Below are 24,041 nucleotides of genomic sequence, written 5' to 3'. Positions count from 1 at the left end.
GACAAAGCCCCCACTGCTCAGAAGGAGTTGTTGAAAATTGTCATGTACAATTTTATAAAACAGGAGAAAGGGCCCATAGCCTCAGCTCACGGATAGAAATGACCACTGAACAGTTATGAGTTTATAAAGGAATACTATTTCAGAAATAGCAGCAACCTTAGATTCTAATGGATAAAACAGACAAGATTTCTCAGCACTCTTGTAACAGGAGGTCCCAGACTGCAGAGTCCTATTCAGTGTCAATCCATGCAGCACATGAAAAATGAGATCTCTAGAAAAATGAGCCTCAGTCTCTTCATCCCTAAAATGGGACAAGTTATACTTACCTTACCTTATGGGATGATGCCTTTGATCAAATCATACAAAATGGTCACAATGAAAGGTTATGAACTACAAAGTACTGTACAAATCCAACATTGTTGTTGTTTAGGGTCTTCCTTCATAGTCCAGTAGTTAGACTCCATGCTCCCAACGCAAGGGGTTCAGGTTTGATCCCTGGTCAGGGAACTAGATCTCACATACCACAGTGAAAGATAAGCAATAAAAATTCCGCACACTGCCACTAAAACCCAGTGCAGTCAGATAAATTTAAAAAAAAAAAGTAGTTGCTATTTAACAGCTTTAGAAAATGCTGTAGGTAACTAACAGATGTAACATTTCAACTTCATGTCCCATAGCATTTGAGGTATATGTAGAGGGCAGGGGTGTTAAATGGAATATTCTTTTAAAGGTAGAATGTTACGAGACCGACAAACCACTTTTATAATGGGAACAAATCGTGTCTGCCATTCAGTAATACTTGGAAATCCATCATCAATTTGACTTATATCCAGTATCAATAAATCACACAAAGTGAACCCTGTGCAGCCCAAAGAGTAAACAAAACTAAACACTGTGTTTCACCTGCCTTTTTGGCAAGACAAAATGAAAATTCTGGTTACTTCAACTGAAATAAAACCTTTGGTCTCTGACGGGTTTGGTTATTTTTGGAATCTTTTATGGAATATTAACTTTAATTGCTCTAATTCTGCAGGAAGCCACACTGGAAGTGCAAGGAAATATAACTGATTAAAAAGCAAAAGTGAGGGGGGGAAAATGTAACCACATATTTTACCCCAACTTTCTTAAGCTAATATATCAGCTATAACTCTTCAAAAATGTGGGATCCCCAGTTGCTATTTTTGCCCCGATTCTAACATGACTACATTTAACATGCTTCACCCATTGATGTTAGCAGATTTTTTTATTGTCTGTTATTTTACCAGGGATTAACATAAGTGAAGCAATGATATAGGAGAGTAGCTTTTTATTTTTATTTTATTTTTTTATTCCCTTTTTTATTTTTTATTTATTTTTATTTATTTATTTTTTTTACTTCCTCTTTTTTTTTTTTTTATTGGAGGCTAATTATTTTACAATATTATATTGGTTGGTTTTGCCATACATTGACATGAATCCGCCCTGGGTGAGAGTAGCTTTTTAAATCAGTGGCAGACTTTAAAATTTCTGATACAGCAGTGAGAGAAAAATATGAAGCTTGTTGACCCACTAAGAAATTAAGCCCTAACCTAAGCTCCAGATCATAACCAACTGAATTAGTAAACCACAGACAATAAAAATAAAACCTGATATAGTATTCAAAATACACTAGTTTTTAGACCTCCCAGGCTCACACAACACATTTTCTCAGACGAGGTCTTTATAAGAGACACGAACCTTAAGTGACACAAAAGAATTTTTAAGTTCCAATTAGTTTAGTGTCCTTTGTTGATATTATTTTGCTTTTTCTGACCAACAATAATGAATAACCCTCAAGCACTAATGAATAACTAACTCCCTTTGTCTCCAAGGACAGCAGAGCCCAACAAGAAATGTCAGAGGCCCTGAAGTAAAATAAAAAAACCTTTACAATGAAAATCTTTCCAATTATATAGTCTTAGGGATACTGCAAACTGTCTTAAATATTTAAATAGCTGTGTCAAACATGCTTATAGTGAGGATCATAAAACCAATTTCCCAGATGCTTTGAAAAATGCATTCCTCCCAGTCTAATTACAGTCTGTCACTGCTGAGAAGAAAGCAGCGAGAAGCACCACTATTGGCACACTGTTACTGGGATTCTACACACACCAGTTACAGGAGGGCCAGAAAGTTGCCAGGGGCAGAATGTCTTCCACATTCAGTGACAAAGATCAATATAAAAATTCTTATTTCAATACATTGAAATTTACATTTTTAATTACAGTAAGCAATCATTTTAAAAACAAATTTATGTATCTTAGAAATACAAAGCTAAAGGCAAATTTTTCTTAGTTGTAGTACAGAGAAAACAAAAATATACCCATGTTCCTGAGAACCAGCGTTCTCACTGGCGCTCTGCAATGAGTAAGTGTGAGGAAGAACTCCGTAACGTTACATTTTAACTGCACCTCATTACTTTGTTCTGGCGTATTTCCTCACTCTGTCCATAGGAAGGACCTAGAAGCAATGATATCCCAGAGCCAATAAGAATACCCTTTCATCCAGTTTCCCAAATATCATTTCCCACTAAAAGGAACCTTAATTTTGGGGAAAATGGGTGATTCCAGGTCTGGGGCAGGGAAGTACAAACGATGCTAGAATATTTTGTGTCTCAAAGTAAGGAAGAACTTAATGGGAACATGTCAAAAGGACAAAAGAACTGACCTGAAGGGGCTTCCATCGGTCAAATCTGGGACAGTTTGACCATCAGAAAAAATAGTGATGGTAATGAGTTATAGCACAGTGAATTTTTTAAAAGAATTAATGAATCTGCAATGACACCAAAAGAGAAGGGAGAGAAGCTCTCCTTTCCAGAAGAAGACCAGCTAATAAACATAGAAGGAAAGATAAAATCAGAAAGTAACCTTTATGCAATCAGCAACATAATAACTGATTCAGACAAAGATCATCAATAAATCCTATGAAAGGTTACTAAAGATATTCACATATGATTATTTGTTAATTTTTGAAAAGTGTCCTTTACAATGTAGAGATCTAGTGACACCACCTTAGACAGACAACCAATAGCAGCATTACAAATACTAGCACAATGAACATTTAGTGCTTCCTGGTGTAACACAATGGGTGGTGCACAAATCACCTATGTAGTATTCTTGCCAAAAATGTTTAACCTGAACCCAAAAATGACTAGATTGATCAGGTTGTGAGATAAGACAGCTGACCTGAACTTTTAAAAAATATTAACACATTTTTGTCACGAAAAACACAAAAAAAAAGTCAGGGAGAGTAGGTCATTCTAGATTAAAGGACACCAAAGAAACGTGACAACCAAACATAACCCAAATGCAGTGAATGATCTTTTATTAGATCCTAGATATTTTTTTTTAATGGCTACAAATAACACTGGATTATAATGGGGGAAAATAATGCCTTATATTATAAATCATAATTAAGTAAAATATAATACATAATGAATTTGAATGTGAACTATATTTTAAAGATATAACTGTTTATAATACTGTTGTATCAAAGCTAAATTTCTTGGTTATGATTAATGTATTTTAGGTATATAGCATGAAAAATACCTGCTTAGGAATTTGGGAGTAAAGGGTCACAAGGTCTGCAACTTACTTACAAGTATCTCAGCTTACTTTAGAGATAAAGATGGCAAATGCCAAAAAGTAAAATACAATCGAAGGTAATACAAAATGAAATTTTTAAAAAATCCAACTTTTAAAGAAAGATATTCAGGAATGAAGAATAAGTTTTATTTAAGAGATTAGTTACCTCCGAATGGAAGTGGTTGAATGCAGCTTCTGGAAAAGCCAGTGAAAGGAGGTAGATTCCAAGGGAGTAGAACATTTTGTCTTTTCTGACAAAGACAGTTATGATCATGGGCCTGTCCTCCTTGAGCTTGTAACCATTAACAGCAGTCACCCACCCTTAACTGCTCTTTCTGTGGGAAAAATGAACTCCTATGACAGAGGTTCCCAGATGCTCTCAGTTCATGGAATTCTTAGTGTCTCAGTAAATTTTTCATGGTGCCCCTGGGCCAAAAGGAACATCTAACAGTTCTGTATATTAAGTAGTTAGGTGTCAATAACTTAATAGTATTTATGTACTAATAACTTATCTGTTCGAAAAAATAAAAAATTTTTAAAATCATTTTTATTTCATTTTTAAATAACCACAGTTATTAATGGGATGGGCATTTCAATCATGCCTTCTACTACTTCTCAAATCTTGGAATCAGATTGAACATCACCAACTTCACCTCCTATTCCACACTGATTTTCATTTAGCACTTGCTTTTATTATTGTGGTAAAATATATGTAACATTAAATGTCCCATTTTAACCATTTTTAAGTGTACAGTTTAGTGGCTTTAACTATATTCACACTGTTGTACAACCATCACCAACACCTATCTCCAGAACTTTTCAACTTCCCAAACTGAAACCCTGTACCCATTAGTTAACAACTCCTCACTCTCTCCTTTCCTAGTCCACAGTAACCACCATTCTACTTTCTGTCTCTATGAATTTAATTATTGTAGGAACCTCATATAAGAAGAATCATACAATATTTGTCCTTCTCTGTCAGGTATATTTCATTAGCATAATGTCTTAAAGGTTTATCCATATTACAGAATATGTCATATTTCCTTCCATTTGAAGACTGAATAATGCTCCATTGTATAAATATGACTATATCTGCTGCAGTCCATAGGGATCACAAAGAGTCAGACATGACTGAGCGACTAAACTGAACTGATAGATATGACACATTTTGTTTACCCATTCATTTACACTGATGGACACCTGGGTTACTTCTACCTTTGGCTATTGTGAAAAATGTTGCTCTGAACATGAATGTATAAACTACTTACTTTTCTTAGTCACAACTACCAACTATGTATTTTCTCAAAGTCACGATATCATCAAAAAGAACATACCGTAATCTAAAGTTGAAACTGTGAACCTCCTCAAACTAGTGGTTTGCCTGCAGAGATGTCACATATCCCATGTTTCCTTCAAAATTTAAAATATCTCATAGCTCTCTCTTAGTCTCCTGTGGTACCCCAGAGCACCTGGCACACTATTCGGGAACCACACTCTACAATGTTAAATCCATGGTTATTTGAGTTTTCATAGGAACAGAACTCAATCCTTAAGTAACATAAACATTACAGTCAAATTTATATTTCTCCTGAGGCTCCCACTAGAAATTTTTGAGTCTTCAAGTCAGATGTTTGTCTGTATGACAATCCCTAAGTAACTTATTCTATTGGCAATATATAGAAAGATATATAGATATACCTCCTATTGGTTCTATGTCTCTGAAAAACTCTAATACACCCACAGAGTCACAAGTTCTTTGGCACTTATCCTTCTGGATCATGACATTGTCAATGGTGCATGGGAAAGCAGTGGCCAAATCAGGGAGAGATGTCAGTCTCAAGCTTATCACATCAACCCCGAGGTTAAGTCCTTCCACAGATTGCCGGTACCCTCACGATAGATCCAAACTCCTTAGTATGTCACTCATGACCCTTCAGCTGGTTACTGCTTATTCTTTTCCAGCCTCATCTCTTATCCAAGTCTCCACACATCCCCTCAATGTGAAACCATATAGAAGTCCAGAAATGGACTATGGCCTCTCCCCTCCAGGTTTTAAGCATGCTTTTCTCTCTACCCAGAGCAAATTCCAGATAGTCCCTGCCCCTTTACAGGCATGTGCATGTGTGTACACACGCACGCGCACACACACACACACACACACACAGAGGACATACTCTTCTGTGATTGTAAAGTTAGCCCCTCATTCTTTAGGCATCTGTCTAGATACCCTGCTCTTCTCCCAGATCCATCTTTCAAGCTCAGGCTGGGAACTCCTTCAAATGTTGCCCTATCACCCTGAGTGTATGTCTACCAGAGCCTCAACCATGCTTTATTTTAACTGTTCACTTATTTTTCTGAATTCTCAACTCCCTAAGGGCCAGAACTATGTTTTATTGGCTATCAGATCCCTAAAACTCATTTAAGAAGGCCTTCTTATCTCTCCTTGCTATTCTCTGGAATTCCACTTTCAGTTGTGTATCTTCCCCTTTCTCCCTTGCCTTTCCCTTCTCTTCTTTTCTCAGTGATTTGTAAAGCCTACTCAGACAACCACTTTGCTTTCTTGTATTTCTTTTTCTCTGGGATGGTTTTGGTCACTGCCTCCTGTACAATGTTATGAACTTCCATCCATAGTTCTTCAGACACTCTGTCCACCAGATCTAATCCCTTGAATCTATTCATCACTTCCACTGTATAGTAATAAGTGATTTGATTTAGGTCATACCTGAATGGCCTAGCGGTTTTCCCTACTTTCTTCACTGTAAGTCTGGATTTCACAATAATGAGTTCATGATCTAAGCCTTTTCTCTAAAGGAAATCAACCCTACATATTCATTGGAAGGACTTATGCTGAAGCTGAAGCTACAATACTTTGACCACCAGGTGCAAAAAGCCAACTGATTAGAAAAGACCCTGATGCTGGGAAAGACTGAAGGCAAAAGGAGAAGGAGGCGGCAGAGGATGAGATGTTACATAGCACCACTGACTCAACAGACATGAATTTGAGCAAACCCTGGGAGACAGTGGAGGACAGAGGAGGCTGGCATGCTGCGGTCCAGGGGTCTCAGAGTTGGACACAACTTAGCAACTGAACAGCAACAAATCCCCAAAACAGTAGCTCACCCATAACATACGCTTAATAATTATTCATAGAACAAATGACTGGATGAAGTTTAAACAATCCCAGATCACCATTCTCAGTTATTGGCTTAGTTTAGAAACTCAACCAAGATTTGAAAGGGACACAATCAGCCACTCCTGGTAACATCCAGACCACTAGTGGTATCCAACCTGTAAGGTGAGGGAGAATAATAATTCAGTTGTCCTCAACTCCTTACCTATGTCCATGCATGCCCTAATCATGCAGATCTAGAAAAAGCACTGCAAGCTTGGAAGCTAAGCAAGGAGCCAGAAAATCAAAAAGAGGAGAATCACGAAGCAGTGCTAATTTTTACATGAGTTCCACGATGAACTGATCCTGAGAGTTTGCTATTTCTTAAGTACTTGAAACATTTTTTGTAAACTATGATTATAATTATAAACACTTCTAGTCACTATCAAAGTAATATTAACAAACTCCTTATTGCCTAACAAAGCTTAAGTTACTTATTTTTTTCTAGACTTTAATTCCTTTGTCAGTTATTCAACAACAGCATACAACCCAGGACTGTTGTGAGGAATAACTGAGGCTATGTATTGGAAAGCACTCAGCACAATGCCTAACACATGCTAAGTTATTATATAATAAGTACAAGCTTTTAATATTATCACCACTATTTCCGGCAAGTCAGGATTTCAAACACAAATATATATAAAGCAAGCTACAGTTCACTAGTCAAGCATGAGCTGAAAAATTGTACTGGGCCTCAGCCCCTGAAAATACAAACACATGAACTTGACGTTAAGAAACTTAGCTTGCCATGTCATGAACACAGCAACCTGACAATGACAGAGCTATTTTGGATGCAGCCCCAGGGAAAAATTTTCCTGTACTTACACTAGATATCAGTTAGCTCTGAGAAATAAAACAATTCAAGACAAACCTAGACCAAAACAAATAAGTAAAAAAGAAAAGAAAAAAAGTTACACATATGTTTAGGTTTTTTTAATCTATCCATTTATATCAACTTCTCCATACTCAGAAATACACAGACACTAAAACAAACAACTTTTGGGTTACCTGCCTGATATAAATTATTATTCATCATAATTGGCTAAGCTATGAGCTAACTAGGTGAATAGCCAGTTACAAGGCTGCTAGTAATTTTATTTGGTGGTATAAACACTTGGAGGAGGAAATGGAAATCCACTCCAGTATTCTTGCTTGGAAAATCCCATGGACACAGGAGCCTAGCAGGCTACAGTCCATAGGGTTGGGAAGAGTAAGACATGACTGAGAACACACACACATAAACACTGAGTACAGCCCTTTAAAACTAAATGGCAAAAATATGTAGAAGAAAATATAATCATGCTATTCTATATAACAAAGCTACGTTTTACATAATATACATGCTTCTTTTTCTAGCCCAGATACACATATCATTAGCAATATAACCTCATTAACTCAACATCAGTTTCTAGCCAGAGCAAGTCATTCAAATAATTTGTTATTCTCCGACAATTATTCTTAATTCAAAATCTATGGTAAAAAAAAAAAAAAAAGCTATGGTAATTCAAAACCTACTGAATTGGAAGCATTCTCTTTGCACTCATCTCTATCAAATTGGCAAGTTTTTCTAGTTCTGCACAAGCACAGAAATACATCTTTTCATTATACTCTTCTAGCTGCTTTCTCTATTGTCACTAGCTATGTTATAAAGATTATAGGTTTTGCTCTTAGAATTTTTTTTTATCATTTTATGTACTTGTTCCTCATTTTATTGGCTATTAAAATTTCTCCACTTTAAATCCTTTTCCTTCCAAACAACACCTTTCTTCTAGCATCCAACTAACACAAGGATAGCTGCAGTCACCCATCTCCTCCATGGCCTGCAGAATTTAGCTCCTGGTAAGACAAGATAGAGCTCTGTGCATCCAGACGGCAGGATCTTGCTAAACATGCTCTTGTTTTCCTCTATGACACTTATGCTACCTCCCTGTTTCCAATCTTTCCATCTCATCTTCAACTCTGTTTCACAGTCCCTGAAACAGTACATTTACCACTGTGGTACCCACATCCTCACACAAATGTACACATCTACATCCTTCCCTAGGAAGCTACATATCATTATGAGACTTTGACCCTGACACTGAATCATGTATTTTTCCATAGGATTTGCTTGCAGAGAGGAGACAGGAAGAGAAAAACAACAAAGTCCACTTTTAAAAGATCCCAGAAAGATAATCCTACCTTTCCCAGAATTTGGAGGAAAGGGACTTCCAAACTCCTGCTGCTTTGGCTTTAATGTGTGTGGCCCTGACACGCCTCCAGCCTGGGTGACCTGGAAATGTGGCTTCCCACTGGTGAGCACTTGTCTCCTGGGGCTCAAGGCAGGCAGATGGATGGGGCTCTCATTCATGTTGCTCTGAGGAGCCATCCCTCCTCCTGAGGGCATCTTGAGATGGAGGCTGTTAGCAAGACTTCCAATGGCAGAGGTTGTTGTGCTGCCACAGGATGAGGGGCCAGGAGTCCCTGAATGGGCTTGAATGGGAGGGATGTGTTGGCCACTGACCATCCCAGGCCCCTGTGGGGTTCCTGATGTCCGGTGGAGATTCATGCTGCATGACCTTCCATTCATTCTGAAAAAACCTGTAGCCAGGTTGGTCAAATATCCAATGACATTAATGATTCCTTTCAGGCAAAGTCCAATAAGTTATCCATGGTGTGGTTTATTAGCCTGTTTAAAAAAATAAATGCAGGCATTTTTAAAAGTAAAAAGGAAAATAAGTTACAATGAGTTTTCAACCTGTGTAGCATTCATATCAGGAAGCACTCAGCAAAACGGTCTTTTATGTAGAACATGGTTATCGAACACATGGTTCATTGGCAGGCACTCTCCCCTCCTGCATTCATGGTAGACATGGATTATGGATCACTGCATTGTTTTGTTTTGTTTGCCACTGAACCGTTCTCAATACAGTGCTCTTGGCAACTATAACCAATCTACTGGTGCCAGCTTGCAAAATGAAACTTACTTTGCTCCATAGAGGATCTGTCCGTACTAGTTCACATTTGCTACGGTGCATCCTGGGAAACCCAAATCCATCACCTTCATGAGCTGTAAGACTACTGCTCAAAGGTTCCAGTAAACAAACAGAAAGCTGATATAAACTCTAAATGAGATTGTGAGGACATTAACAAGCAATTTTTTCATGGTCCCTAGATTAACAAAAGATTTTTTTAAATAGGCATGGGAATTTCATAAAGGCTTCATATATCTAAATATTTACTGCAGCATTAGAATCTTAGTTCTATATTGATCCTGAGTTATGGGGATGAAAATATAATCAACATCACAATACTCTCACCTTTCAGTAAGATCCTAGAAAAAAAGGCTGTGTGAAATGCTTTACAGAGAGCATAAGGACAAAACAATCCTTCTCAAGGTGAGTATGTTCACTGTGTACCAGGCACAGTAAACTGACAGTAGTTCCATGAAGCTTCCAGCCGCCATCCTACCACCCGCTTTCTCAAGTGGCAGAGGGAGAACAAAAGTAGTGATGTGGCCACAGGACATCACCATCCATCTGTGTGTCAGTACTCCCTGGTTACAAATCATTAGGAAAGGCTTCTTCCTCTCCTGATCTGTAGTTCCCCGAAATGGATGTCATGCCATGACTAAGGACTAAGTGCCACTACTCCAAATAAATGACAGACTCAGTCACAATTTGAATTCTCTTAAGTAAACATGACAGTCATGGAAAGAAGCCAACGTTGGACAAATAAGAAATACAGAATGGGTGCAAGTAGTAACGGCCAGATATCCTCAACTGGACAAGTCCTCCTCTTTTCTATGATCCACTCAATGTCTTAGATGAATATTTCCAACTCCCAAAAGAATGTTCCATAAATCATTGAGCACAGGATATCAACCATGGTAAACTTTTTGTGAGGAGGTTTTCTGTTTTCTTTATCATTTTAGAAAATCAGAAATACAGGTATCCCTTGCTTTTCAAAAGTTCACTTTATGCCACTTCACTTTCAGAAGATTTATCTAAGTAACTGTCTTCACTAACCAAAAGAAATTTGAGGAGGGATTTTCACTCTTAAGTAAAAAAAATGAAAAAAAACCCTGATTCAGCATTTGTTGTGCAGGGGGCTATTACAGAGGCAGTCCTCATCCTGAGCAATGAGATTGGCACCATCAAGCTCCTTTTCCTAGGATCAATACTCGGCATCTCAACTTCAAGCCACCATAGCATCAAACTGTGTCTGTGAGCATCTGCACTTTATCTCAATTTATTTTGTACATCCCTTAGCAACATGTATCCTAAGGTAATTGCTTCTTAACTTTATGCCGTTTCAGCTGACCTATGACCACTCTACTTTCAGATAGCAGAGGAAATCTGTAGTATTTAATTTTCAAGCCAAGCACTCACTGTGCCTTCTGCAAAGTTGACTGATTATGTCCATGTATTGAGGAACTTCTAAGGTTACCAACAATATAAATCTAGAATGCTTTCTTTAACTTTATCAAGTCTCCATTATACTAATAATTCTATCAGTCTGCCACATTTAATAATGACATGCCATCTAGTCCTCAGAAACAATCCGAGGTCTCATTCCTATATTTCCCTCCACTACAGCAGCCAAGAAGGGACAAATAAATGCAATACAGATTATTCAAACCTGCATCATTTAAGCTTATTTATGAAACAATAAGAAATAACCCTGTATCAGACTGGTTCTAAGATTTTTTTTTTTAACGCGGGAAAAATCCCAATGCCTTCTTTGCTGCGCCCATTTAGAAGAACTCAAGAGTATTACCAGCTGGTCTGCTGATTCATTGGTTGATTGTGGGCCAGAATTATTTAATGTCTCTGTGTTTTGCCAGATGATATTGGCCATCTATTCTCCACTCATTGATAAAATAGTGTTTTCTGAAGCACTTTGAACCTTACACAAGAAAGCACTTATTCAGGACCAATTTAAAAAAAGGCAAAATAAATGTATTGGCAATTTGTTGAAAATGAAGAATTATGCATCATGACTGGAAATATGAGTCACTGAGATCATGGTCCAGGGACAAGTGTCTGCAGATTTGCCGACTGTGCCCATTCCCAGGTTTTTAAAAATAAAGGAGCTGGTTCTGGCAGTAAGATCATATACAAGCAGGAATTCTCATCAAAAATGTGGATAAAAACATGTAAGTAAGTACTAGACCATTAAGAAGGTGAGTTTGTAAGAGGAAAAATAATTAAAGCACTAAGAACTTAGTTATAAGAACTCAAACTTGCTTGAACATTTATTTTATTTTTATTTTTTATAAATCACACTCCTGTTTTAAATAGCTTTAGGGTGAAAGTAAAAACAACAACAAAAAATGTACTTAAATTTTATTACTAAAAAAGCAACAGCCAGAAAGTAAAGTGATTAATACCATAAAGAAAAATCAATAGGTCAATGTTGTGTGAGCTGAGAAAAACCAGCCTCAAGACAAAAATAAAATAAACTGTATGAAAAATATGCCAAATAATCCAGTTTTCACATTAATTATACAAGCAGATTTTTCAAACATTAGATACCAGAATTTAAAAATCAATTTGTTTATTCACATTATATAGTATTTTATGTGCTTTTTGGCTAGGTCATATCATCATGTGTAATTTTGAGCCTACTTGGTAACAAAAAAGGAATAAACAACAAATTTGTAAGAAAGACCCATCCTCACTGAGTCAGAGCGAACAGCGTTCCCAACGAGAATTTAGGAAACCTGAGTTTTACTTGTGGCAAACCATTTATAACTTCTCTGGACAGTTTTTCATCCACAAAAGATGAAAAATTTGGTGATAAGCACTTGAAATTTTGTTCTTTCAGATAATTAAGAAAAGGAAGATTAGAGAAAGTACTCATTAACTATGATGAAGGATAAATATGTAGTTTTTTAAAACATGCTTGTTTTTGGCTGTGCTGGGTGTTGGTTATTGCTCGAGCTTTCTCTAGTTGTGTGAGTGGGGGCTTCTCATCATGGTGGCTTCTGTTTGCAGCGCAGGGGCTCTAGGTCTCATGGGCTTCAGCAGTTGCAGTTCTCAGGCTCTAGATCATGGGCCCAGGAGTTGTTGCCCACTGGCTTAGTTACCCTGAGGCATGTGGGATCTTCCCGGACCAGGGATCAAACCCATGTCCACTGCACTGGCAGGCAGATTCTTTACCCTGAGTTACCAGGGGAGCCCAAATATGTAGATTTTATGTCTGTGGCACTTAAATCAAAGGGATTGGGTGGATATGAAAGCAAAACAGAACAGCAATCTCTACCAACTCTATCAAAACAAGAGCTGATAGGAGGCTTCCACATCAGCAATGTGCTGAAAGAAAACATTCGCCCTGAAAAATGAACATCAGAGTTAAAATTTCCTATACTTTTCCAGAAAGTAAAATCACAACTAATCACTATCAAAACCTGACTGGTAGGATTCCACTGGAAGAGCATTTTTCTCTTTAAAAACGTATGTTCTCTAGCATTACTTTCTCTTCTGTCCTCCATGCAATGACTAACCCAGGCATCATCAGAAAAGGAAAAAAAAAAAAACAACAGAAAAAGCAAGGAACATCCATCCAGAAGCATAAATTTGGTGTACTTTGGATATAACATATTAACACATGTAGATTTTTAATACTCCATTGGTTAAAACAATGAAAATGTTTGCTCATTCTGCTATGAGTCAACATAAGTTAATAAATCTTTCCTTTCGACCACATTAAAACTCTTAAAACACACTGTTGTAAGTCAGGTCAGAGAGGAAATTACTTAACTTCTAAGGAAACCAAAGCACAAAATCATTTAATGATAATTTCAATAGATTTCTAGAAAAGCTATGACTTTAATCAAAATACAAGATCATACTTCTACCTTCTACCCAACGCTCAAAATGCTATGCCTTGTAGGTTAAAAGATTAAAGAAAACAATGTTAACTCATCTCTTCAAGAAAATTCCAAAAACATGAGTTCCATAATGTCTATTTACATCCAAAAGCCCTTTCTTACTTAATATTATTAATAGACTCATCTAGAGTCATAATTCATCTGATGATCCAGTTAATTATTAATTTTCATACATCATTTCATTTCCTTAGGCTACATTTAGCCTTTGTTACATTTTCCATTCCTTTTATGCCACAAGCATTTCTTACCCTGCACAGAAAACCTGATAATGAGACACAAAACATTGGTCAGCAAACAAATCGCCCCTGGGCTGACTTCTTATATATACATATAAACCATCTAAAATAGAGTTTTTATTGATTCTTTTTATTTTTCCCCTTCGGGTTAATGATTGTATAATTTCATTAATGTTGCCTTTTCAACATCGCTGCCTTGATCACTAATAGGCCCATGCTATTCCCATGGGTTTCTCTAGTTACAGCTTTGTAGCCAGAAGAATATAGAAATGAAAAGCCTATTGATAGATAATATAAGTTATTCTCATGCACGGCTGCAGTGTAAAGCACATTTTGCAATTCAATCAAGGACAGATAGAGCTGAATGTTCTTAGATCCCAGGAGTTCATTTTAATAAGCAGAATGTACCTTGTCCTAACACAGGTGACTGACTCCTCAGAAAAGATTGTATAAACAAAAACCAATCGTGTAAGTCATTTTATTGGCAACAATATAAACACAGCTATATTAGATGTCACCAATAAATCAAAATTACTCTTGTCTGCAATTTTAACAACAGAAAAGTGCAAACATGTGCCTGTGAAGCTGGAGGATATTATAGAGGAAATGCACTGGATGTGTACAATATCATTTCTCTAAATTGAAAGTATATTAAGTAACCAGCACAAAGTATAGCTGATCATTTCTGTGGTTTCATAACTTTATACAGTGAGACTGACAGACTCACAGAGTTTACAACAGAAGTTACACAGAAACAGGGCTGGAATGATTCCACGTCATTAGGATGTGGAGTGAAAACTCAAGGAGGTTACACCTGGTAGTTAGTACATACAGACCACGTGGCCACTTGGGCACTCCCAAGGTCTAATATAGGTAATTTAAGAATATTAACATATTTATTTTGAATACTAAGATGTTTAGCTATTACTCAAGCAATATAATCACCATTAAAATAAAATTAAAGAGGTTTAGCTTTGAGTTATACCATACTTCAATTAAAAGTATGAAGACAAATCAGTGTTCCCTTCAGAAATTCAAAACCATTCTATCAAAGACCACTCAGAAAAGACAATATAATAAACTGATGGATCCCATTTAATAGAATTCTTGACAGTTTTATCTGTGATTCCAACTCTTTGCTACTAAATTAGAGATAAACATTTTAACTTTCTATATAAAATTTTCTCAAAAATAAAAATAATCTTCCCCTAAGTTTATGGAGTAAAATATCTGGCAGTGCCTTTTTAATCAAATGAGTGGCTATGAGAGTGAAAATGTGGATAGTAAATATGGACAGGACACTGGGGGAAAAAAAGGAAGGGAAAGGGAGGAGAGGAACAGAAAGGAGGAGAGGGGAGGGGAGGGGAAAGCAGCAGGGAAAAATGACCAACTCTAATGCAGGAATTTATTCTGTAGTTAGTTAATCCTAACTTAAAAATCAGAAGCAGCATGGAGAAACTTCCAAACAATGCTAGTGATTATAAATTTCTAGAAGAAGTTCAGGACCTTCAGGAAAATACTCCTGGAGGACAATATTGGAAGTTCAGTAACGTTTCTTAGAATCTACTTTTTACACTTCAGTGCATCTATGCAACTCTCCTATCCCCCTAACTTGCTAAATGTCACTACTTTTAATAGAAATTACCTATAAGTGTTTCATAGATTTTACCTCAGTCATGAACTCACCAATGAGTACAGCAAGTTCTAGAAAAACATGACCCTACCAAAAGAAGCAAAAGAGAGGGGAATAGTTAGGGATTCCCTTAGTAAGCTGCAAAAAAACAAAACAAAACACAAAATGAGAACAAACTTGAAATGAAAAGGATTTTTAAGATAAACATAGGTAAGTTCAGAAAGGCACCATGCCCTGGCCAAGGCATTGGCCCAAGTTGAATATGGGCTGTAAGTTCAGATCTATGTTTAACAAAATATTGTTTCTAAAGTACTGTTTTTCAAATTGGTCAAAATCCACTGATGAGCCCTGAAATCAATTATTTAATGGAGAAACATTTTTTAATGAAACAGAACTGACTAGAATAAAACAGAAGCTATTAATGTGCATCAAATATATTAATGGTTAAGAATTGTTTCATTTCAGAGATTTGCAGGTGTATATGTCTGCATATCTATATGCACAGTGCTCTGGGTAAGATTAAAAAAAATATTTTCTGGTGGGTTACAGAGAAAAAACGCATAAAAGCTACTGTTATAAAAGCATTGAGACTATCTGCCAGCCCAGGTACCTATCAAGAAAATCTACAGAGACAGACAGAATTAAACAGCCAAAGTAAAATAGATCCCATAATATAGCTGTAATGAAGAGAAAATCTAAATGTTTGACATTTTTAGCTTTATGAAAAATAAGGATTAAATAACACAAAGCTATACTCCTTCCAGGGCTTCTCTGGGGACTCAGATGGTAAAGAACTTGCCTGCAATGCAAGAGACCCCACCTTCAACCCCTGGGTCGGTCGGGAAGAGGCCCTGGGGAAGGGAATGGCTACCCACTCTAGTATTCTTGCCTGGAGAATTCCATAAACAGAGGAGCCTAGCAGGCTACATACAGTCCATGGGGTCACAAAGAGTCAGACATGACTGAGCCACGAACACGCACACTCCTACCACTGTTATCTTTCACTTTGTCTTTTATTTAGTATCAATTGATCAATTGTGCTCTACAAACACCAATTAACCAACTGACTGACAGAATCAGAGATCAAGATGACTGACAATTTTATATCTTCCTTGTTGCAAGGGGTAGATGACCTTCCCTGAAATAAAACTTCAATTCTACAATGTGAAAGCAGGGGGTGGGGGGGGTAGTTTAAATTAACTGTCCTCAAGAACTGAGCTTTTTTGAAATGTATTCTTAATATGAGTTAACATCAGATCCTATGAGGAGGAATTTGAAATGGAAAAATGAGCACATTCCCAATGATGTCACCACTGAATTAATTACCTGAATTGCAAAAAAGTGAACACCACATGGCCATGGTTTGAGACACAAAGGCTTCTTCAGAAATATAAAAGAAAAGGAACTGGCTGGAGATTTTTCTTTAAAAAAAAAATCCATTTTCACACAAGGAGATACATAGGTTGCAAAATATGGCAAATTAAAGTGCATTCTTGGTCACCTAGTGTACATAAATAATTACTCAGCCATGTGAATAGCTATTTGCAAAACTAAAACTCACAATTCTTTCAAAGGGGTAATAAACATCTATCTATGGAAGATTCTAGAAATAAACTTAATTTAGCAGTCATTAAACCATATATTCAAGTATATTAAATTATCCCTATCACATGTGTAACTGAGTGATTTCTTTCCTTCAGTGTAGTTAGTTATTGCTGAAAAGTAACCAGTGTAACTATTTTTAGCTGTTGGTAGACAGAAGTTTAATACAAGTTAAATTATGTTCACTGACATCACTGCAGAAGTATGAACGTCCACAACAATGACTAGGCCCTTAACCAATATGACAACATATTTATTTAAAAAAAAAAAAAGCCCTACATGAATGACTCAGTCAGTTACAGACAGAAGTGGAATCTATTGGTCATACTGCAAAGGTTGGGAAAACATTAATCCATTTCTTCACACACAGGAATAACAAGAAATCATACATAACCCTAGCATCTGATTTTCTGTGTACAGTATCCAGAAGGCCTAGAAAGAAAACTTCACAGATCTGGCTCAGAGCTTCAGAAATAACCGACACAGAGAAAGTCTGATCTTTTTATCAAGGAGCCTGGAACAGGGTCTGATCTTGCACCGTAATCCTATCTGCTCATCTGTATTCAGCAAGACTTGGTGCACCCAAAGGAATGTGCAGTTGTTCCCATTCTTGGCCTAAAGAAATCATGTCAGACACGATGAGCCCCACACCAGCTTTCTTTACTTCAAGTCTGCGCTCAACTACTTAGAGCCTTCATTATCTCAGCTTCACAACTCAGTCTTCTGATTTTGTTCCCAAAGTAGAACATGGCTGGATCCTTGTTTCTGTTCAGTCTATACACTGTCTTTGAATCCACCTGAGTGGTCCTTGCCTTCCTCCCTTCTTCTGCCCTCTCATCCCCCAAATCCAGATTCCAGTCACCTTCCAGGCCCACCCACCTCACCTTTGGCTTTCTCTGATCCTCTCTTAATCTACTTCTATCACTGATCTGTACAATGGTGAGGATTATACTATTGTACCTAGCTCATAGCATTACAGAACATTAAATGAGATGATGCCTATTACTTGTTTAGCCCAGTGGTACCCAGAAGGATGTGATAAAGGTTGACTATTTCACTCTACATACATCTCCTTTAACATTCATAACTTTCCACATTGCCTTGTAGTTATTTGCCTGTGTTTCACCTTCCTGTCTAAATTCTAATTTCATTAAGTTTTGGTTCTCTGTATAATTTATCAAGCTCTCCCCCATCCTTATAGGTACATAAATTATCTGATATACCTATATATTTATATTTTTCACACTACATATGTCATATATATTGACTTTTCATATACATTTATGCATATATATTTATTATATTTGTATTTATCACATTGTACTGCCTATTTATACTGAAAATTATCATATAAATCAATATATAACTATATACTTATATATTCATATCCTGTATTTATCATTTATTGCCTGATTAAATATAGTGTAAGTAAGGTGTGACCATAAACCCTAAGCTCTGTGTCTTGTGGAACCAGTTTAATTACAGTTGTGTGCTTCCTGGTCTATTCCTCCTAGTCTATTCCTTTCTCTATTAGAACAAAGCAGCATAAAAAGTCTATCCCACTCTTTTGAACAGTCATATTATTCTTGTCTTTATCTTGGCATACTCGTGAACAATGAAAAATCCTAGCTGAAAGCCACAAAACAAATACAGTCACTTCAGTACTGAGACCAGGCATTTTTTTGTCATGGGGGTTGTTGGTCCTAACAGATAAGACTGCCAAATGCATTTTGGGTTGTCATGGTGGAAGCTGCCCCTCAGCATTCTCCTTGCTCACCCTAAGCTGGCTTCACTTTATGGTTTCACTCATATCTGTTTAGTCTCCCTAATCAGACAGTCATTAAGATAGAGAACAGGGCTTCTGTTTCATTAGTGTTTTTCCTTAACTCTACCATATTAAGTAATGCCTGAACAACTAATTTCTGCAAGCCAAACTGTTTCCCTAAACTTTAAAGGGGAGTCCAAATTATTTGACCTACTAAAAGGCTAGTATATGAGCAAAAGAAGTCAAACTCAGGAGTGCATGTTGAATTATCCCATTTACATAAGGCATTAAAAAATGGGCAAAATTATTACATCTGTTAGAAGTTAAGGCAGTCACTACTCTTGAGGAGAACACAGTGGCTGCAAGAGATGGGAGAAGACAGTAATGAGAAGAGAGTAAAAGTCAAGTTTCTAGGTATTGGTAATGTTCTATTTCTTGAAGTCCAGATGCTACTTATTCAGTTGTGTTCAGTTTAATCAAACTATGTGTTAATGTCATTTTAAAGACCTTACTGTAAATTTAACCCTCCTGGAAAGCAGAAAACAGCACGGCTTTATTGCACAGATTTCCCATATGCCATTTGTTTGTGTTTTTATTTTCAGTCCTGAGCCTATGACCCAACTAAACTTTGAGAAAAGTTAAATATCAAGTCTTGCATTTCAACATTCTTTATAATACTCTCTTAATTATAGAAACACAGAAAATGATTTCTCCAAGGAAGAGAATGTGCACAGGATGGCACTGAATTATCTCCCTCAAAAATTACTCCTTATATATTCCGGAAGAACTACAAATTAACATTCCAAACCGAGGTCAATAACTACAATATGAGAGAGACAATAGCAGAAAGAATGTCATCAAATTAATTTACCAGCAGAAAAGAATACTGAGAGAAAAAAGATGGAGAACACTAAGCTATCTTCTGAAATGATGGAAAGATCACTTTCTGCCATATAAATGAAGGCAAGGCTAGTACAAAACATAATTTTCTGCTATTTAACCTCCCCACCCTGCCTATTTTGGCCTAATAGGAATGTCACCCGCTAGGTGGACCCTGCAGTCCACCCCCCACCCCCGAGAAAAAGTTGCTCTTTCTATTCAAAATCATGATCACTTCCTCCCAAGAACATCATCTGACCCCAAGTACTCAATATCTGACAAACCCACTACTATTAAGGAACTTGGATGAGATCAGGGACCAGCCACAAGATGGTCTCTAAAACTGGCTTAATGTGAACCAAGGGGAGAGGGAGTTAGAGCAGCAATTAGATTTAGCTATTCACACTGAAAGATTACTGAGTCCTCTGAGCAACAAAGGAAAGGACTTCAGCTACCAATAAGGAAAGGAATTTGAAAGTGACTGGAAAAGAAATCCCCCATTCTTCCTTTTCAAGGTAATGTTAGTGCTAGTCTGGCTACACAGATGACTAGTGAAAACATATAAAAATTGTAATGCATTCAAAGGTGATCCTTACACTTCAACAGCTCCCAAATGCAAATATAACATCTAATATGACACACTCCTGTTTCTAAATGGCTTCAAACATTCATTGTGGCAGATCTTTTTTCTACAAACTTTTGCCGGTTGCACCTGTTTCACACTTCACCTTAAGAAAACTTGGAGGAGGAAGAAAAGAAGGAATGAGAAATTTTAAACCAACACAAATCAATCTTTTACCAAAAAAATAAAAAAGTTTCCCCGTTTATGTAAAAAAGGAGGTCCAGTGGGAAATGCTACAGAGAGGGAAACAGACGTCTGGCTAACTCCCAAGGCAGAAATCATGACTCATCAAAGCTTTCAGAGCGGGCAGAATGAGACTGCATTTGTCTTCAGTTCACCTTAAGGCCAAGAAATGCTCTCTGAACTGGGAAACTTGAGTGCCTGCCCTGCGACTGTGACAACTGGATCTAAGGTCTGGGGCAAAACTCCTGAAAGTCTCTGGGACCCAGTTTCCTCATCTGTAGGCGATCACCAAGATCCCCATCTAGCCTTATGGTCTTTACTTGAGATTCCCTCTTTCCACAACCTAAAGGGAACTGGTCCACTGGGGGGAGCTGCAGAACATTCCTCTCAAACTCCAGAGCCCCAGGCCCAAACTCAGGAGAGATGCTAAGTCCTGGAAGTAGGTGGAAGAGAGTGCAAATCCCTCTTCTATGTAAGAGGGGGCCTCAAGTCTCGAATTTCCGGAAGTACCCTCCACCTCTGCCCTGGGTTTAGATGCTGCTGGGATGAGGGCCCAGATGATGCCCCCCGGGAAAGAGAAAGCGTAGTAAGGGGGTGAGGAATACCAAGCGGGGGGTGAGGGGAGGGTGCCAGGGACCTGCCCTGCGGAGCGAAGAAGCGCGTGAGGCTGGGCAGGAGACGGCAGCCTTTATCAGCTCATGACCCACGCTGCCCCCCATCTTGGCCCTCGGGGATTCAAGGCCCGCGCCCCTGGGCTCCCTGGCCAGGAGCGAGGGGCGGGTCCGGGGCTGAGGCGACAGAGCCCTGCTTGGGATGCGCTGCTGCGACCCCGTTACTGCTTGGCCGCCTCTGTCCCTAACCCTCGGCCTTGTCCGCAAGCGAGCGCAGCAAAACAAAACAAACTCGTTCAGGCTTCCTGTTGTGCAACCCCGTCCCGAGTAAGTCTGGCCGAATGCGCGCCGCCGATGGTCGGCGACTGCGGAGCCCCGGAGGCAGAAACCAGCGCGCTGCCCGGCCCAAGCCGAGACTCGGAGGGAGCCGCAGCCCTGCTCGCCACGGCCGGGAGTGCACGTCCCCGCGCCGTAAGCCCTGCGTGGCCCAGAGCCCCGGCGAGCTAGCATCCTAATAATCCTTGTTCTTTCACTTCTTGCCTCTTGGACACCCTCAAGAAGTCGAGGGTGCGACCCGGGAAACCAGAGACGACCTTTCAGAAAGTTTCTCCCTACAGGTACCTAATTGAATCACCCATAGGATGACAAATCCGTCAAGGCCAAGTTTTCCAGACACTTGGGTGACTTCCTCATCACCGAAGTGACTTGTCGGCTCCAGTGAGTAAGTTGGAAGTGTCGCTCCAGGCAAGGTGTGTGTTTAGGAGAAAGCCGGCTGCTCACTCACGCTTTCCAGAAAGCGGCCTCGGGCGACTTCAAAATACACACAGGGTCATTTATAGGGACTGGAGTCTTGCGCAGGACAAAGTCCCTGAGACTGAGACATTTTCCAAACAGTGCTGACATTTTCTCGAGCCCTATAAAAATGTAAACGCGAGGTGACGAACCTGGTGGGGAGTGTGAGAATCTGAATCTGCGCAGTTTGCGGTGTGGGTTCTAGTTCTGGTTACAAGACCTGGCAGCTGCGAGTCGCTGGACCCGTCCCCACGAGAAGTTAACGTATCCCCTTACTGGAGGACCTCTGGGCAATAGGGAGGGACATCGAATTGGGTGAGACACAGCATGGAAAACAGCCTTCGGTAGAGCTCCACAAGCACGTGGAACTGGAAAGAGGGAGAGAGACCTCCTGTCAACCCATCAATTCCCACTTCTCCGAAGTTTCCCTTCAGGGGGGACTCATGGGTGGCGTGCACGACCATGCCCTTGCATACTGTAACTTGCCCTGATTTTGTACCATTCTTGACCCTCTAATTTAGAAGAAAAGCCCAAAACAAAAAGTCTTCTTAAATAGAAAAACTTTAGAACCTTGTTGATTTCCTTTCCCTCTTCTACTTTCAATGCTTTTAGGCAACTGACAAGAACACAGCTTGATTCCTAATTGAGAACTGCTATCTCAGTAAACAGATCATTTAGAGAATATGGGTGTTCGGGTTGCCCGTATTCTTAAACCACGCCAGCAGCTCAGAGTGTAAATATTTCTAATCCCTAGTTTGTATCTCTGAGCGTTGTAACTCCCCCACTCTCAAACGCCCGGCTTCTCTCGACTCGCCTACTAGCAAAGTTCCTATGGCATCCACTTACCAGGTAACCCGGGATTTCCACAACAAAGCCTGGCGTGCGGGTCCCTTCCCCCCGGCCAGCCTGAGAGAGTGACAGCGGGCAGCCAGAGCTGGCGAGGAGAAACTTGGGGCTCCAGCCCTTCAGCGCGCTCCCCTGGCTCTGCCTCCTTCGGAAATGAAAACTCCCATCCAAGCCGGGGGACAGAGCGCCGAAACCCGGCCCAAGTGCAGTGTGTGCGCGCGCGTGTGCTAGGGCAGTAGCGTTAGGGGGAGGAGGAGGCAGGCAGAAGTGGGGTAGCTGTACCCTCGGCATCAGCTCATTCTGCCGCTTCCCCCTCCCTCCACCCCCCGCGCTCGCACACACACGCACACAAAGCAAATAATATCCTTAAAAAGTTGAGTTTCGGCTTTGTGCCTCGCGCGTCTTGCTCATCCTTGCCTTGGGCCTGGGGTGCGTCTGGGGGCCGGTTCGGGATGCTGGCTAATTGCTTTCGGCGGGTTCCGTCGGGGGAACGCTGGTGCGAGCCTAGACGGCCGTGGGCAGCGAACCTGGCTGCGGGGAGGGGCAGTGGTGGCGGCCCCAGCTCTGGTGCCCGTGCGCGCAGCGCTCTGGGCTGCCCTGGCGGCGCAGTGTGGACGCGGCTGCAGGAGAGGGGAAGGGGGAAGAGAGAGGGAAGGAGGGAGGGAGGAGGCGGCCCGGGAGGAGAGTGGATGTGTGTGCGGCCGCGAAGGCCGGCCTGTAGCCAGCTGCTTCCTGAGTGTGAGCGCGGGAGGGGGAAGGAGGGGCGGGCTCGCTGGTCACCAGGCTGGCCAATTCGAAGGCCGAGTCTGTGTCTCCCTCTCGACGCGACCAAGCGCACAGTCCTTCCCGTGCCCCTGGGAGTCAAAGAACTCCAGAACTGGCTAACAGCCGGGAGACACTTCACCTTCTTCTTGGCCTTATTTGTTGAACTGGCTCGTTCTTTTTTTAACGTGTAAAAGTGTCAGCATTTCGACAAGAGTTGATGTCAAAGCATAAACAAGTTTTTTTTTTTTAATTCAGTAGTAAAATGGAGAGAAAAACTAAAAAGTGAAAAAAATGGCTAAAAAGCCTTTCTAATATACGACAGAGAATGAGATGGCTGGATGGCATCACCGACTCTGTGGTCATGAGTTTGAGTGAACTCCGGGAGTTGGTGATGGACAGGGAGGCCTGGCGTGCTGGGATTCATGGCGTCACAAAGAGTCGGACACGACTGAGCGACTGAAC

The 24,041-nt window shown here is 39.6% G+C and overlaps 1 protein-coding gene across 4 annotated transcripts in view; it reads right to left on the bottom strand.

The window, feature by feature from the left end:
• GLIS3 (GLIS family zinc finger 3) overlaps window positions 1-23,485 on the bottom strand; it is a 508,364-nt gene extending 484,879 nt beyond the window's left edge. For 2 of the 4 annotated variants that reach the window (XM_055428294.2, XM_055428295.2), the window contains exons 1-2: window positions 22,815-23,485; window positions 8,953-9,439 (exon numbers count right to left, since the gene is read on the bottom strand). In XM_055428294.2, the coding sequence (XP_055284269.2) occupies window positions 8,953-9,340 (388 nt within the window). In that variant the 5' untranslated portion in view covers window positions 9,341-9,439; window positions 22,815-23,485. Of the gene's footprint in view, window positions 1-8,952; window positions 9,440-22,120; window positions 22,337-22,814 lie in introns of all 4 variants that reach the window. The other 2 variants (XM_088837911.1, XM_055428301.2) reach the window with 2 other exon arrangements.
• Between the last annotated feature and the right edge of the window lie 556 nt (window positions 23,486-24,041).

Source organism: Moschus berezovskii, chromosome 7 (assembly GCF_049115385.1).
Source record: "Moschus berezovskii isolate FMDL1 chromosome 7, NW_MosBer_1.0, whole genome shotgun sequence".
NCBI classification, from domain to species: domain Eukaryota; kingdom Metazoa; phylum Chordata; class Mammalia; order Artiodactyla; family Moschidae; genus Moschus; species Moschus berezovskii.
The sequence above is the reverse complement of the archived record's forward strand: the minus strand, read 5'-3'. Positions and strand labels throughout refer to the sequence as shown.